Source organism: Emys orbicularis, chromosome 2 (genome assembly GCF_028017835.1).
Source record: "Emys orbicularis isolate rEmyOrb1 chromosome 2, rEmyOrb1.hap1, whole genome shotgun sequence".
Lineage (NCBI taxonomy): Eukaryota > Metazoa > Chordata > Testudines > Emydidae > Emys > Emys orbicularis.
Genome location: NC_088684.1, coordinates 41,016,357 through 41,032,365, shown reverse-complemented (window position 1 = coordinate 41,032,365; position 16,009 = coordinate 41,016,357). Strand labels below are relative to the sequence as shown.

The window sequence follows — 16,009 nt, the reverse complement described above, 5'->3', positions numbered from 1 at the left end:
CTTTTTCACTTTGCATATTCCGACTTGTTAAACGTTTCATGTTAGTATACTGAAAAATGTTGATATTTCCATTTTTGCCACATGCTAAATAGCTTCATCATTTCTGGAAAAAAAAATACCCATGAAAACAGATGATAAATCTTTTAGTATATGGTTGTTTTATAACTTTGACCAATAAACAGTACATTAAGGTGTTGAAATTAACTTAAACAGTAAAAACTGTGGTTATAGTCATGTTTTCAATGTTTCTAGAACTGTGCAAAAAATGAAACTTTCTTATTTTGGGTACCATTGTTTCACCTTGTCTACAGACTTATGGCATCACTGGACAGCTCCACGTCAGAACTCATCTAAACGTACATAAAATAAGCTTTCAAATGATATATGATGTAGGTGGGTTCAGGGTGAGTACATTAAATTCCAAAAGAGAAGTGCTGAATGCCCATACCTACCTCACACCAGTGGGCAACAGAAATGTGCTTCTGCCCATCTCAACAGGAGCAACCCATGAAAGAAGCCCCAAAGCTATTATAATTTTATTACTAGTGAAGCAGTGAGCCCTTTTCAGCCAACCCCACTGTGGAACATCCTGCGCTAAAGGTGCTTTGAGTGTTCCCAAAGCAACATTCACAATTTGGAGCATGTAGTACTTTTTAACACTTTTCCTTTCAGGACTTTGCAATGCTGAGTATAAAGCTGTGATCTTTTAATCTAGGTCAAAGTTACGAATGCCCCATGATCATCTGCATTTTCTCCTTCTATAAGATAGCATCCTAAATAAACCATAATTGTCTAATACAAGTCCTAGAACCACATAGGTAAGAGCAAATCTGTGTCTAAGTCCTGATCTTTATATTAGTAGCCAGATATTTTAACTTTTGGGATTTGACAAACCCTTCCTTGTTTAGGGACTATTGTGGTCATATTGATTTGTGCTGATTAATGGCACCTGGTGTCACCTTAACAGTAAGGAAACACTTGCTTTACTTGTCACATGCGTTTTGACTTCTCTTGGAAACTCCAGCCCCAATGAAGGAGATATTTGTAAGTGTTTGAAATGATATCCTAACAGAAGTCATGTTTGTTTTAGTCTTTCATCCTCTAACTTTGTATTAAGATCTTATTCACATTTTTAGCAAGTCTTTGAATTCATAAAGACTCTGCAGTCTCTCCAAGGTAAATAGTGTAAATAAGTAGCGTTTCTTGTCTTAGTCTTTATTTGTGGATTAATGTGTTGTGTTATGAAGTGGGTATGGTGCATGTCTGTCCATTTATTTGTCAACAGAGTATGTTTTGAATAGCTCTTGACTAGTTCTTCCCTGTAGGTGATGTGTGAACACATTGAGAATAACTTGATCCTTTCAAAACTACCTGTGTTTAGATACTTTCCTTCCTGTAGAGGTGACTTCTGCCATCATTCCAATAAAAGGAGAGGACCCAGGGAGTGATCCCCAAAGGGATGGACTCCAGGGAAGTCTAGGCTTGTTGAGTGAGTGCTATCCTCTACCTTATTAAATGGATTCCATGTTTCCTTTTAAAATTCTGTTTTCTTCCAGCAGCAGTTGTTGCCCTGTAGTAGATATTGAAGAGAGCCACAGAATGTAGTACCTTTCCCCTGGCCAACCCTAAGTCTCCTGGCTTACTATCTGTGCTTGCCCAAGAAACACAACTGCTGACCAGATTGTTCTTGAAACTTGGCTTCCTGTGAAGTACAGTAACTTGAGCCCATTCTAAAGGTTTTGATTTGATTCTGCACATAGATTTTATCAAAAGGACCTAGCTTTTGAACTGTTGGCCCCTAGTAAAATGTCCAATCTTTTCCCCCTTCTCTTGTCTCCTTTGCTTGACTGACTGACTTTGGCTAGCACCACAACTTTGTTATAAAACTATATTGAATACACTCACACACCTGTAAACATGCTAATTATATTGAAGGAAATTATTTTTTTCCTATATCTCCCTGTACATTTAGGGTTTGTCTACTGACTTTCGGGGACAGGGACAGAAGACTTAAGATGGGATTTTTCCAAAGGGCCACATGGGAATTAGGGGCCCAAGTGCCATTGAATTGAATGTGCACAGTGCTTTACAAGAACATAGTTTAGGACATGATCCCTTCCTTTGTGACCTTACAGACTCTAGACAAAACCGCAAGGGAGAACCCTTCAGGAGAGGGTGGTTATAAAGAGGTCATTGCTGAGGAGATTTAGGTTTGGGATATTTGGCAGACAAATAGGATTCTTCCAGACATAGGGAACAATGAGAGAGTCTGCACAAAGCCAGGAGCAGAAAGCGGTATGGGTCAGTGAGGAGAAGATTGGAAGGCGTGTAGGGCGGGAGTAGAGGGAATTAACACTACAGACATAGGCAGCAGTAGTGATAGCTCCCTGAAAATGACATGAGAAACTTTAACTTCTTGTAGAATATAGAAAGTTGTGAAGAGTTTCAAGGATGGGGCATGGATGTAACTGCTTGAGCTCTCATGCCTTTAACTGAGCAATTAAAGAGGAGAGGCCAAAGAAGAGAAAGTTACAGTAATGGAGCAAAGGGGTTAACTAGGACACATTTGGATAATATAGAGAGAAGCAGATTATAGAGAGACTGGATATGGAGGGAGACAGTCTGCTTATTCTTGTATGCTGTTACAGCCATGTCAGTTCCAGGATACTGGAGAGACAAGATGGGTGAAGTAATATCTTTTATTGGACCAACTTCTGTTGGTGAGAGAGACAAGATTTATGGCTTATTACAACAGTGTAACTCACTAAACCCCCTTTTAGTCCTCTGACTACAGGGGTGTTAATGGGCCACTTCACTTGAATGGTTCCTTAGAATGTGCACTAATTACTTATGCTAAACCAGGGGTTCTCAACCTTTTTTTTTTTTTTTTTTTTTTTCCTGAGGCGCCCCAAACATGCTATAAAAACTCCACGGCCCACCTGTGCCACAACAACTGTCTTCTGCATATAAAAGCCAGGGCTGGCGTTAAGGAGTAGCAAGCAGGGCAATTGCCTGGGGCTCCATGCCACAGGAGCCCACGCAACGCTAAGTTGCTCAGGCTTCTGCTTCAGCCCCGGGCAGTGGGGCTCAGGGCCCCGGGATTCAGCCCTGCATGGCAGGGCTTAGGCTTTCTGTCCTGGGCCCCAGTGAGTCTAACACTGGTCCTGCTTGGCGGACCCCCTGAAACCTACTTGTGGCTCCCCAGGGAGCCCTGGACCCCTGGTTGAGAACCACTGTGCTAAACTATCTAATCTTGTATTTAGCTGCTTATCTTTGTCATTCTTATGTGATCATAGTTGAATACTGTTCCTATTTCAGCATCATCACCAGATGAAAGAAATAAATGTATCTGTTACTAAAATTATTTTCTCAAATCCCTGTGGATATTCGCTTTTTACATCTAGAACAGAATCCTCTAGATTTATGCTCTCAAGTTTAAGGAATCCTAACTTCTGGAAGATCTAATCATTATTTTTTGTGTCTGCCTTCTGTGATTATATGAAAACCTAACTTCAGGAGTGCTTTGGAGGTATCCTCTTGATAGCTCTGTAGGTATTCAAGGGACACTGTCAAGTTTGGGGTGGGGAATCACATTTGTCTGAGAATTTTTTAACTCCTGTGGTTACAAGTAGCATCTTAAAATGACTATAGCTGAAAAATGCACGCAATTAAAAAACCTTTACTTGACAGCGTTTTGTATATAGGCTGTGCTACAGTTTTCCTCTAAATAGTCAGTTTCTCCTTTACTGAAAAGACACTTATAAATATGAATAGCAGGAAATCATTAACATTTGAAGGATTTCTTCAAAAATTGAGTGTATTCTATCAGAATTTTGTAAACTAAGCAATTTAAAAAGGTTCATGTTGAATGCTCCTTTAACTGATCTTCATCTTAAGATGTGGTGCCATAGATAGAAAACCTAGAGCAGTGGTCTGCTTTGTTTGTCAGAGAACAATTGATAGCCTCACTATATTGAGACCATCTTGTTTTGGTAGGATAATACATTGCAACTTGTGCACCAGTATTATGTATTTATTTAATAATAGTACTTGTACATTGCTTTTCCTCTGGTGATTTAGAAAGGTGCACAAACATAGTTATCCCCATTTTGCAAATGGGAGTAACTGAAACATAAAAATGTTGAGTGAGTTGCCCAAGGTGTCACAATAAGTCCATGGCAGAGCTAAAAATATTATGTTTGTTTCTGGTGGCACCCACAGCTATCTAGAAACTACAAACCTGGAAAAGGCACGGTCCCTGCCCCTACGAGCTCTAAAAAGAGAGACTGAGGGGTGCATGGGAACAACAAAGTAAGTGGCCAGGTGGTGGTTGATTTGGTACTGATAACTTTAAAATACGTTATTAAAATATTATCAAGATCATCCCCAGTTGTCATACAAGTTTGTTGACATGGGATGTGTAGCAGCTTGTAGGCTTCATGGTAACATTGCTTCTGCCGACTTCCCAAGCCCAGTAAATTTCACTTAATGGATGATTCCACAAACCAATTATAAAGAGCTACAGGTTATATACTACAGATCTGTAGGATTGATTTTGCCAAATTTAGAAACATATGCTTACCTAATTCATGCTATGAAACTGCTTTTGATGAGACCGCTTGTTCAATCCTCTAAAATGGTTTTTCAGACAAACTACAAACAGATTTTTAAATCAATAATATAGCTAAAATACTTAAGGGTTTGTTTACAAAGGGATGAAAGTTCATTCGAATTAACTAAAGGTGTGAATGTAAAGCGGATTAGTTAAACCGCATTAAACCTCTGTGTGGATGCCTTCAGAATTAAAGGAGCCTTAGGACTTGTCTATGTGGCCCCACAGTTCAGACTGCGGGACTGTGAAATGCACACACCAAAGTGTTGCACTGTAACTGCCCCATGTGGATGCTGTTGGCACAAAGTAAAAGGTACCTGAGTTCTTTTGGAAGCCTTAATATGAAAAATCAAAGGCTTTAATATGTCCATTTCCATAGCTATAGTCTGTCCACTTATTTTGCTCATATTAATTGTCTATTTCCTTTATGTAGCTTAAGCTGAGAAATGTAGGTTTTGTATGAAGGTTCTCTCTCTTACAGATAATGAGAAAGTTAGGCAGCTGCTTTTGGAAGGTGTGCCTGTGGAATGTGCTCACAGCTTTATCTGGGACCAGACTATCTGTAAGAACGTTACTGAAAATAAAATCCCGGAGCAGGTAACTAACAGCATGGATTACTCTAAAGAAACTGTGGGTTAACATCTTACTGCCCTCCCCTATAATCCGTATATAAGAGTGTTATGTTACTGAGATGAAGAGTCTGTTCTCCAGTTCCCTGGAGTCATTGTATGCAATTTTCTTGCACAACCATTACAGTAATGCATTTTCATTACTTAATTTATGCTTTGAAATATAGTTTTGCTGGCTTGTGATTAGGATAAAATAATTCAATATCTTACTCTTGTTCTGGTGCCTTTACACTAGGTAAAAGGGTCAGAGGCTCTAAAAGCCTCCGATCTGGTTGGGCGAGGATTCCCAGGGTGCAGGAACTAAGCAAGATAGCTCTAAGGCTGCCTTCCAAGGCTTTGCCTCTCTCACCCTGGTGTAGGGGCGTTCTGGAGACTGGAGGGTCATGCCTGAAGCAGGGTTGACCATCTCCTTTACACATTTCCACCCATTTTGCTCATTCACAAGGTACTCCTCAAAATACGGAGGGAACACGCTTCGGTGATATTGATAGCACCAGTGCTGTGGAGATTCTGGGCAGTGCTGTAATCTTCAGACAGCTGGGGATAAACTGCCATAATTTAGGCTCTCATTCCAGGGGCTGTAGAACAGCCCAGGATCTGGAGGGCAAAAAGGTGGCTTAAAGTCACATTAGCTCCCACTCCCTCTGGGCTGCAACTTCTGGACTCCTCCTCCTTTTTGAAATGTAAAAATATTTGTGACTAATTTCTGTGTGAATTGGCATCATATTCCTTCAGATGACTACCTTTGTGTAAATAATCAAAGCTCTTCTAAAGCATGACCTGTGTAGCCAAATAGAAATAACTGCATATAGGCAAAACAGAATAACCATTATGAACCTGGTGACCTTCTGCATGCTGCCATGAACTTGAGTGCTAACTACTCTGTAGAGCTATTAAAGCAGAAAGGAAATGTCAACAGATTGTAGCCTTACATGTTTTTGAAAATGGCTTAAGTATACCTTTCGTTCCTTGACCTTTGGAAACAAGGGGTTCTAGCAAGAGATGATTGAGAATTCTTGGGTGCCATTTTGATTTACGTTTATGCCACTGGTTGTGAAATTGGTTATAAAGCAATGCTTGGAACCAAAGATTCCTTTTTCTTGTAGCTATTGAATCCTAAAAATGATACAACTCAGATGTTGCTCGGTGTAGTGAGTGAGAAATTGTCTGAAAACAGCTAGTCTGTTACACAGCAAAAATTTAAACACTCATGGGAAAAGCCCTTAAATATTAAATTATGGTACAGTATTTCTCTCCCTCATACAAGCTGTCTGGTAGTCAGATTTTCACAACTTGTTTACTAATGGGGTTTCTTCAGAAGTCGGCATTTCTACTTTGTTACCTTCGGCTTCGGTACCTGCTCTGCAATACAATAGCATGAATAACCTGTGCAGAATTCAGATTACCTACTTTCACTGCCTATTATAAGGAAATCACTTTGTGTGTGTGTGTGTGTGTAACTGTAATAACTTGTAGAAAAAAGAAAAATGACTATTCATTTGAGCATTTTTCCAACTGCTTTTATCCCATCTCAGGATTTAAACCATATGAGAGGTGAACTATTGGTACCTGGCTCACAGCTTGACTTGGGTCCTTGTGAATCCAAGATTCCTATACTCTTGGTTCAGCAGCCAGGGAAAGTGGCTGGTGAAGATCGACCAGGATGGGGAAGTGGCTGGGATATCTATCTCCCAAAGGGCTGGGGCATGGCTTTCTGGATTCCTTTCGTAAGTGGCTTTCATTACAAATTGCAGGCAAATATGACAGGTTATAAATTCATTTACTCTGATACATACATATTGGGGAAAACTTGTCCTTGTGCAACCCACTTACAACTACTGGGTCAAAATTTCAGTTTAAAGAGAGCAGATGAATATTGTCATGAAAGTGACTTGGTGTGTGTTTAAAAATATTTAAAACAACCCACCATTGTGTCCACTTCAGTTATTGCACCAATAATGGACATTTGACAGAGCATGAAATGAAGCTTTATATGGGGGCAGAGTGAGCAGGCCAGTGCTGCTTTATAGTTTTTCAGCTTTCATGTTTCTAAGGGTATATTTCTTTAAAAGATAAAATAAACACAAAATTTTAAGGAAAAATGTTCTTATTTGGCTCTTACTGCCATCCATATAGACTAGCCCTAGGTCGACCTCACCAGCATGCTGCCTGCTGAGGGGTCTTGCTGAACACAGGTTGGCAATCTCTGATTTCATGGGACCTGAAACAGGAGAGCAAAGTTTAAATTATGCTGAATGCTCTTACCTTGCTGTTTGGAACATTCTGCTCTTATAATTTAAAGAGGATGGTTTATTATGCTTGTCTGCAGTTCGCTATATAGTTCTGTGCTTATGGACGGAACAATTGTGGTGATCTGTTGTATAATAAAAGGTAATTGAACAACAGCTTTGCAGAGATATTCTAACACTTGTGCCAATACTTGTAGTAAAATTTTTTGAAATCATTCTCTAGATTTGTTGATGGCTTTTGAGAATTAAACTAATAAAGCATAACTAGCATTTCATTCAAATGACTCTTTAGAATGTGATAGCCATACTTCAATCACATCTTCAGAACTAAGGTGATAGAAGCTCAGTACTCTGACAGTGTCGCCTAAGGGGTTCTCCAAGATACTTCAGTTAGGAACATTAGAAAAATACTAATGTTCTTACCTTACAGATATATCGAGGTGCACGAGTAGGCGGCTTGCAAGAGGGTTTGAAACATTCCGAATATAAAAGAACACCTCACATTCCAAATGACTTCCCAGACTGTCCTGCTGGAATCCAGTTTGCCAAAGAACTAGAAAACGTTCTTCTTGAAAAATTCAAGAGGTGAAGTTAATTTCTCCAAGATTGATTGATTGCCACTTTAATCGAAACTTGATATGCCTTAAAATTATCTGTTGCTCAGTTCATTTTCTAGACTTGTGATTTGTGGTAGAGTTTTATTAGTGTTTTAAATCCCCACTATAATAAAAAACAAAAATCCATGTTATGTAGACTAAGTGCTCTCCCCTGAATAGGGTGCATAAATTAACTAAAACCCTATTTCCAGAGTTCTGTTCAGAAAAAAGCTGTAATATAATTGTGCATAATACATCAAAGTAAATAAAGCCATACATTTCAAGTTCCATTAGCAACTTGTAGGGGAAAACCAGTGTCCGCCAAATGGAGAAGGATAAAATTGGTGACAAGACATTTTGGTATCATCTATTAAATAGGGTGCAAGGATCTATAGAGAGCACAACAATTAAGCCCATTAAAGCACTTGAGTATATTTATTTTCCCAAGTAAATGAATGCTTATATTCTAATTCTTTGCTTCGGAATGTGGGACAAGCAGAAGTTCTTTCTGGGCAAATAATTGTCAGATGTTTTGCCTGCTGCCGGGGATGAGAGGCTAGGGAAAAGACTGAGTAATATCAGGCACAACAGCGCCAACCAGGGTGGATTTGATTTAAATCAAATTGATTTAAATCACTAGGTAGGAAGACTTGATTTAATCATGAATTTCTACATAAAAGTGCATTCTTCTTGGTTGTTATAACCTTAATACATAGTCTTCCACTGCTCCGAGATGGATGTAGGTTTCATTTTTAGAAGGTACACACTATCCATTTTTAAACTGAGATTCATTTTGAAAACTTTTCAGATTAGGTTTACAGCTCTATCAGAGAATGAATGATTGTTTGGTTATTTCATTTACCAAAGATAACGGAAGCAGGTATTTATGAAGTCATTGGGAGGTGAACTAGCTCCAATTCAACAGGTTAATCATTAATATTTGGAGGATTTTCTTGCCATGCTGTATTAGGAGGAGAACATCACCAGACAGACATTTAAATTGTTTTATTTAAGTAAAACTACTACTGTATTCTGGATTTTTTTTCTTTAACAGCAAACATATAATATTTTAACAAAACAAGCACATGAATTTTTGAATTTAGTTAAACATTCAATTTTTTTTAAAACAGGTTTGTTTTTGTTGAAATTGTTTTTAACTAAAATAGTTAAATGAAATATTTTTTTTTAAAAACCCATCAATTAAATAGACTTATGTCAGCCAGGTCAACATGAGAAACTTAAACTATTGGCTTCTGCAGCTAACTCAGTCGTCTTCACCTTCATTTTCCTGTTTGTTCATAATCTGGAAAAGAAGAACAAGCTTTCCTGCTTTTTCAGGTCCCAAACAATTTCTCAATTTGGAATGAATTAGTCCAAAGGAAGAAAATATTCTTTCTACACTGGCAGAAGAAGCTACTGCTGTTAAAAGTGAAATTGTCACTTCAACAGTCTCTGAATCCATGTGCTTAAGTGACTTTCCCCCAGTTCATTGGTGTGACTTTCTTTGAAACAGCATCAGCAAACATATATTTCTTGAATGGTTCACCCTTAGCTCTGAAGTTTATTATGGAGGGATGATTGCTGAATGTCCATGTCATAGACCATGTCATGTCATAGCTAATTCCTCTTCTTCAGCAGTTAAGGTTTGAACCTGGTACCGAGTTATGAGAATATTTGCAAGAAAATGAACTGGAGAGAGTGCTTGTCCCATTTGGTTTTTGTAATGCTTGTAATTTAACTCTGTCACTGCATATTTCTCTTTTTAAGATCTCACTCAGTGCCTTCCAAATTCAACAGTGTCAGCAATAAAACAGCTATTTCCCTGCATTTTGTTCAAGGCTACAGAAATAGGCTTCAGGGTACTCAGCATGTGTTCAACATTTCTCTTAAGCCCAATGTTGAGAACTTTGGCTGTGACAGTGCCATCTATTTTTTTCACGATTTTGTTGATAAACTGTCATCAGATTAGGCCAGTTCTTGATATAGTGCTCAAAACAGCCCACTTCTGAGTTCCATTGCATGTCTTGTGGGAGATTTAGCTTGGTTCCTCCCACTTTTTTCAGAGCAGCTGCTGCAAAGTGGTTGTTACAGAAGTATTTTGCAATTTCAACATTAGCCTTTATTTCTGGAACACTGAAGTCTTTGGCTAGGAAGTGCATCAAATGAGAACTGCAACCGTATGTTATTAGCTTGGGACTCTCGTCTAAATTTCTTCTAATCTTGGATACATTTGCAGCATTGTCTGTGACCAAGCTGCATACTAGACATTTGAATTTTTTTTTCACCGTTTGTTATAGCTTTTACTGCTACTTCTTGTAAGTATTCTGCTGTGTGTGCATTTCCTGATGTATCAATTGTTTCTATGAGAAAGACATTCCCTTCTTCTGTTGTCACACAAGCACATACAACAGGATCATTGTGGACATTGCTCAACCCATCAAGACTCAGGTTAACAATTTCACCCTCTAGTTCTTTTGCACACTGCTCATTTTCTTTCATACGCTTTATCCAGCAATTTGCCTGCGACATCAGCTCTGCTGGGTGGACTGTATCCTGGTCTTAATGACTGAACCATGTTAATTAAGTATGGGTTTTCAATCGTATAGAAAGGAGAGTTTGTTGCATAAACAAACCGGGCATTTTTTCATCAATTACCTCTTTTTGTAATCTGGTTTTTATCACAAACTTACCTGTGGTTGTTTCTGGATAATGGAGGTTTTTTTCTTTTTCTTTTTGCTACTGGTGGCTATATACTGTGGCTATGTGACATACATGATGTGACTGAAACACTATCATTGACAGATAACTCTGAAACTATAGAAAATGATGGTGATCTTGAAGGTGGATAGTCTTCAGAATCCTGTATGTTGAGGATGGAGTCTCCTAAACAAAATAAATAACTGCATTGACTTCTTATTACCATACTACTCATTTAGTATTACTCATTGCATTCACTGACACTCAGTACTACTTTAAAGGTCAAATTGTAAAAGGAAGATCTGCCTATTTCAGCTATTTAATTTTTTTATCACAACTGCATCTAAAATGATAGTACCATAGAGTAACAACTCTATTTTTTTTGCTCAAACATGAGAATTCAGGAATAGTCCAACAGGACGACTAGCATTCCTTAAGAAAGAAGTATGAAATAAAAAAGTTTACCAACCTGAAGATCCTGCATGTTCAGACATGTTCCTTTCATCATCTTCAATGCAGCTTCCTCCTGAGAAGGAACACTTCTCATGATGTTGTTTCATTCAGGCAACCAGGCCTTGCATTTCTTTGTTGCACTGTTTGCATTTTGCACACATGCCTGTCTTACCCACAGGTAGAGGAACTTCATTAAAATATTCCCAAACTGGGTCTCTTTTACAGCCTGCTGCCATTATAGGTTTTCCCTTCTAGTGAGAGAATGGTATGGTAGATCTCAAATCAAAGAAGGCTACACTCAGAAAGACCTCAAGACTTCTGGAATACGCTGCACAAACAGTTTCACTTTTGTTTCTACTGCCTGTCCCTCCCTTCCCACATTCATCTCCAGACTTCTTCTCCTTGTCCAGATCTACTCCACCCCCAACAATCTTCTGTTCATTAAACTTTTTGAAACTTTGCACTTTTAGGGAGAGGTAAGGGATTGACTTTGTGTACACAAATTTGCAGAGGGACAATAGGGTTGAGGTCTGTTATTTCTCACCTCTAAATATTTATTTATTTAAAACATTTTTGCTGTTAACAAGCATGTTATCTCTGGAGACACAAATCCACAGTTTGAGAACTGAAAAACTAAGCATCTCTGATGGTATCTTCTAGACAGAGCATTGAGTAGATAAGTTAATCTTTCTAAGTCTATACAGAAGCCGCTGGAACCCCATAAGATTGGGTCCCTAAACTATTGGAACTCATTTACCCACTTTTCTTAAACATTACATGAATTTGTCTCATGATTAGAATTTATAATCCCTATTCCATGATGAGATACATTATAGCTCAAAGGTATCTTAATTAAAACTATCTTTTGATAGGTTTTTTCCTCAAAAAGCATTTTATCCAAAAAATACGATCGATTTTATTTATTTTTAAATCATTGATTTTTATCCACCCTGGTGCCAACAAAGTAGACCTCTTGCAATGCAGAACCCTTGCACTCCAGAAGTACAGATACATGGCACTTTTGTATGGAACTCAAATTTCCAGAGATTCAGAATTCCTGCTTAACAAGATTAAAGAGTTAACTGCCCATCTTTTTTTTTTTTTTTTTTTTTTTAATGTTAAAATACAAGGAAAAAAGATGCTCGGTTATTAGTTATTTGGTAAACTGGGCCCTGTCACTTAATTTTTTCTAATGATTTGCAAGTTGCTGAATAGATTAGTCTCCTTTATCCAGTATTTCGGCATCATAATTTTTCTTTATTCTTGAGGTGCACTGTAATGAACATTTGTTTCATTGCTTCCAAGTTATGGGACATTTTTTCTGTTTCCTTCTTTCTTTTAGACGCCCACCTGCAAAAAGGGCAAACTATGTCAAACTTGGCACCCTGGCACCTTTCCTCTGCCCATGGGGGCAACTAACCAGGGACTGGGAAGTAAGAAACAAAGCTCAGGAAGAATCTGTGGTTACTTCATCTGCAGACAGTAAGAGCGGTGCAACTGAAAGACAGGTTCCTTGTGAGCCCAAACCTGGACTGATTATAGAGGATTCTCAGGGTGACATCATGGAAGAAATGGCAAAGATTCAAAATTTATGCAAAGAAGATGGAGCTGCAACAAGTAGTGGGTTCTTTGTTCTCAGGTATGTAGGAGTGACTTAACAGTAAGTACTGTCCTGCATGCTTGTTAAGAGGGGATGACTTACTGGCAAGCCATGAGTCTAATTGTGTCCCCCAGCTCCCGGAGGGGATGGGAAGTGAATTCTGATCTGGTGGCTCTCTACCCAGGTGGGCGGATGAGATAAAAAGCCCTCGGGGGGGGGGGGGGGGGGGAGAAGAACCTGCTGTGATAGGAAGTAAGCCATTCTCCTACCCTTCCTCAATGGAGAGTGACTGACTGCAGTGGGGAGCCTCTTTTAGTAAGCAGTTTGGGTTGGTACTTGCTTTGAAGTGGCCCTATATTGCCTGCCTCCAGTGGGAAGGATATTTGGAGGGCTCAGAGAGCCATTGGTAGGGCGAAAGTGGCATATTTTAATAAATGTATAAATGATTAAAAAGAAAAGGAAACATGCACCTACAAAGCTCCTATCTAAAAAGGATTTAAATTTTAATTTAATTTTAAAAGCTCCAGTTTAAAAACTCTTGATGCATTTACTTGTATTCCCATCTCTAATGCATGGATATGGACAGTTCCTCTCACTACTCATGTTTCTATAGAGTGAATGGAGATCTCGCATGACTTGTAGAACACTGATTAAGCAAGATAAAGCCATGCTAGCACACATGAAGAGAAGTGCCTGGGTGGGGGTGTCTCATTTTGTATCGCAGCATATGAAAATAATGATAAAACTGAAGAAAAGCAAATCTGGCTTCAAACAAATTTGAAGCCAAAAGCGCTGATAATGTAACTGATTTTTAAGTGGATTGTGCCCTTTTCAGTGAACAGTTCTATACTTATGTTTGTGTTTGTTGTAGGTTTTTTTTTTTTAATTTTGAGAGCTTTACAAAGGCTGTCCAAGGTGTGTGTTTTTTTTTTTAATCATTAGTTTACAATGACACTTCTGAATTTTTATTGTACTTTGTTGAGCATCCCTAATGCATCTTTTAAACTTCAAACAGGAACAGAAAACTATTAAAGCAGTTATCAGCGAGGTGCCGGCCTACCTGTGGAAAAGGTCAGAGAGTACGCCCTGCTTCAAAACTTGGACAGAAGGAAATGACTGAAGATGCCCTCTTATCGATCTTTAAGTGCTACCCAAGGGTGCTGGTGTGGGTCAGCTTGTCCCTGCTAAGAAAGGGTAGCCCTGAATTACATGCCATGATATGTATTCCAACACAGGAGGATTTTCTACAGCTTAACAAAGACCAGCTCTTCTGTGGTCCTCAAGAGCCCAAACACAGCGACATATTCAAACACACGATACTGAAACTAAAAGAGAGAAAAAAGAAAAAGAACAATGGGAACGCTCTAGAAAGTGGTGCTTCTGATGCCCTGGAGGCAAAGGCAGTTGAGGAGCCTAAAGAACTAATACTTGGCTTATGGCCTGACCCTCTACCAGATGTTACTTCACATTGCTCTAGAATTCTTTTAGGGTTTGTCACTCAAGGGGATTTTTCATTAGCTGCTGGCTGTGGAGAAGCACTGGGATTTGTTAATTTGACAGGATTACTACATATGTTATCCAGTCAACCAACCGATAAAAAAGGGCTTGTTTTGTTAAGAACTCCAGCATCTCTGCAGTACAGATTTGCTAGACTTAATATTGAGGTATAAGCATCATATTTGTAATGAAATAATGTACAGATATTACCAAAGAAATTATTCCTTCGAATCTCAAGAAATGCTTGTGTACCCCATGTCGGCAATGGGCAGTTTATTTTCCATCAAACTAATCTGTTAATGAACTAAGCTATTGATCATTTATAATGTTTGTATAGCTCAAATGTTTTATTTTCTTCTGAATGTCTATATCAGTTTCTGTTTTAAAACATACGTTGGCTTTTGCATCCAGAAACACTTTCTTTCTTTATGCTGATATTGGTTTTTCTAATGGGCATACTATTTTGTTGTTGTTGTGCCAATGTAGTTGAAGCCAACGATATCAAAGATCTTTTTCACTTTTACAGTGTTTCCACTTCAAAAGACTTCTGGTCATATGGCTGCTGGACTCTGATTACAGTTCATGCTTCTGGTACATGCATGCCATCTGGGCCTGTGTATATAGCAATCAGTTTTTCAGGGCCCATTCAGTCTTGCAGCTGAACAGGTCTGGCTGCTGCAAAGTAAAGTTCTGTAACCACCTCTAGCCTAGACAGTGTAGATGACTTGTTTTCATTGAAATAATTCAGTGCTTAAATGGAACATAAATAATAACTTTCTACATTTAAAGGCTGTGAAACACTGACTGCAGCATGTGTTGGAACCTGTATCATCCAAAGCGCTAACTTTTTTTTCTTTCTGGGTCAGTGTGAACTTATTAAAAAGGCATTTTCTTTTCAGAATAAAATTTTTTTCATTATCAAGAAAAGTGGGTTTGGCCTACCGTGTGAAGAGAACTCTTTGGAATCTCAACTATGTTATTTAAAGGTGCACTGAAATGCTTTAAATGAGACACTTAGGATCCTACACTTAGTGTGAAATAATGCAAATTAGTGGTTACCGCTCAAGAAAGAGATGTTGACATTGTGGATAGTTGTTTGAAAACACGTGTCCAATATCAGTCAAAACAGCTAACAGTGTTAGGAACCATTAGGACAGGAATAGATAATAAGACAGAAAATATAATGCCACTATATAAATCCATGGTATGCCCACACCTTGAATACTGCATGCAGTTCTCGTCACCCCATCTGAAAAAAAAGTTATTAGAATTGGAAAAAGTACAGAGATGGGCAACAAAAATGATTAGGGGTATGGAACAGCTTTCATATGAGGAGAGATTAAAAAGACGAACTGTTCATCTTAGAAAAGAGATGACAAGGGGCGTATGATAGAGGTCTATAAAATCATGAATGGTGTGGAGAAAGTGAATTAACGAAATGTTAGTTACCCTTGCATGTAACACAAGACCTAGGGGGTCACCCAATGAAATTAATAGGCAGCAGGTTTAAAAGAAACCTAAGGAAGTGTTTCTTCACAACACACAGTCAACGTGTGGCACTCTGTGCCAGGAGATATTGTGAAGGCCGAAAACATAACAGAGTTTTAAAAAAAAGATTTAGAGAAGCTCATTGAGGATAGATCTATCTGTGACTATTAGCCAAGATGCTCAGGGAC

At 38.5% G+C, this 16,009-nt stretch overlaps 1 protein-coding gene across 1 annotated transcript in view; it reads left to right on the top strand.

Moving 5' to 3' along the window:
- The window catches only part of POP1 (POP1 homolog, ribonuclease P/MRP subunit), a 40,270-nt gene extending 25,738 nt beyond the window's left edge, over positions 1-14,532 (top strand). Inside the window, exons 12-16 of the mRNA XM_065398292.1 lie at positions 5,094-5,209; positions 6,777-6,968; positions 7,921-8,075; positions 12,579-12,875; positions 13,852-14,532. Coding sequence (XP_065254364.1) covers positions 5,094-5,209; positions 6,777-6,968; positions 7,921-8,075; positions 12,579-12,875; positions 13,852-14,506 — 1,415 coding nt within the window. The 3' untranslated portion in view covers positions 14,507-14,532. The remainder of the gene's footprint in view (positions 1-5,093; positions 5,210-6,776; positions 6,969-7,920; positions 8,076-12,578; positions 12,876-13,851) is intronic.
- The last annotated feature ends 1,477 nt before the right edge of the window (positions 14,533-16,009 follow it).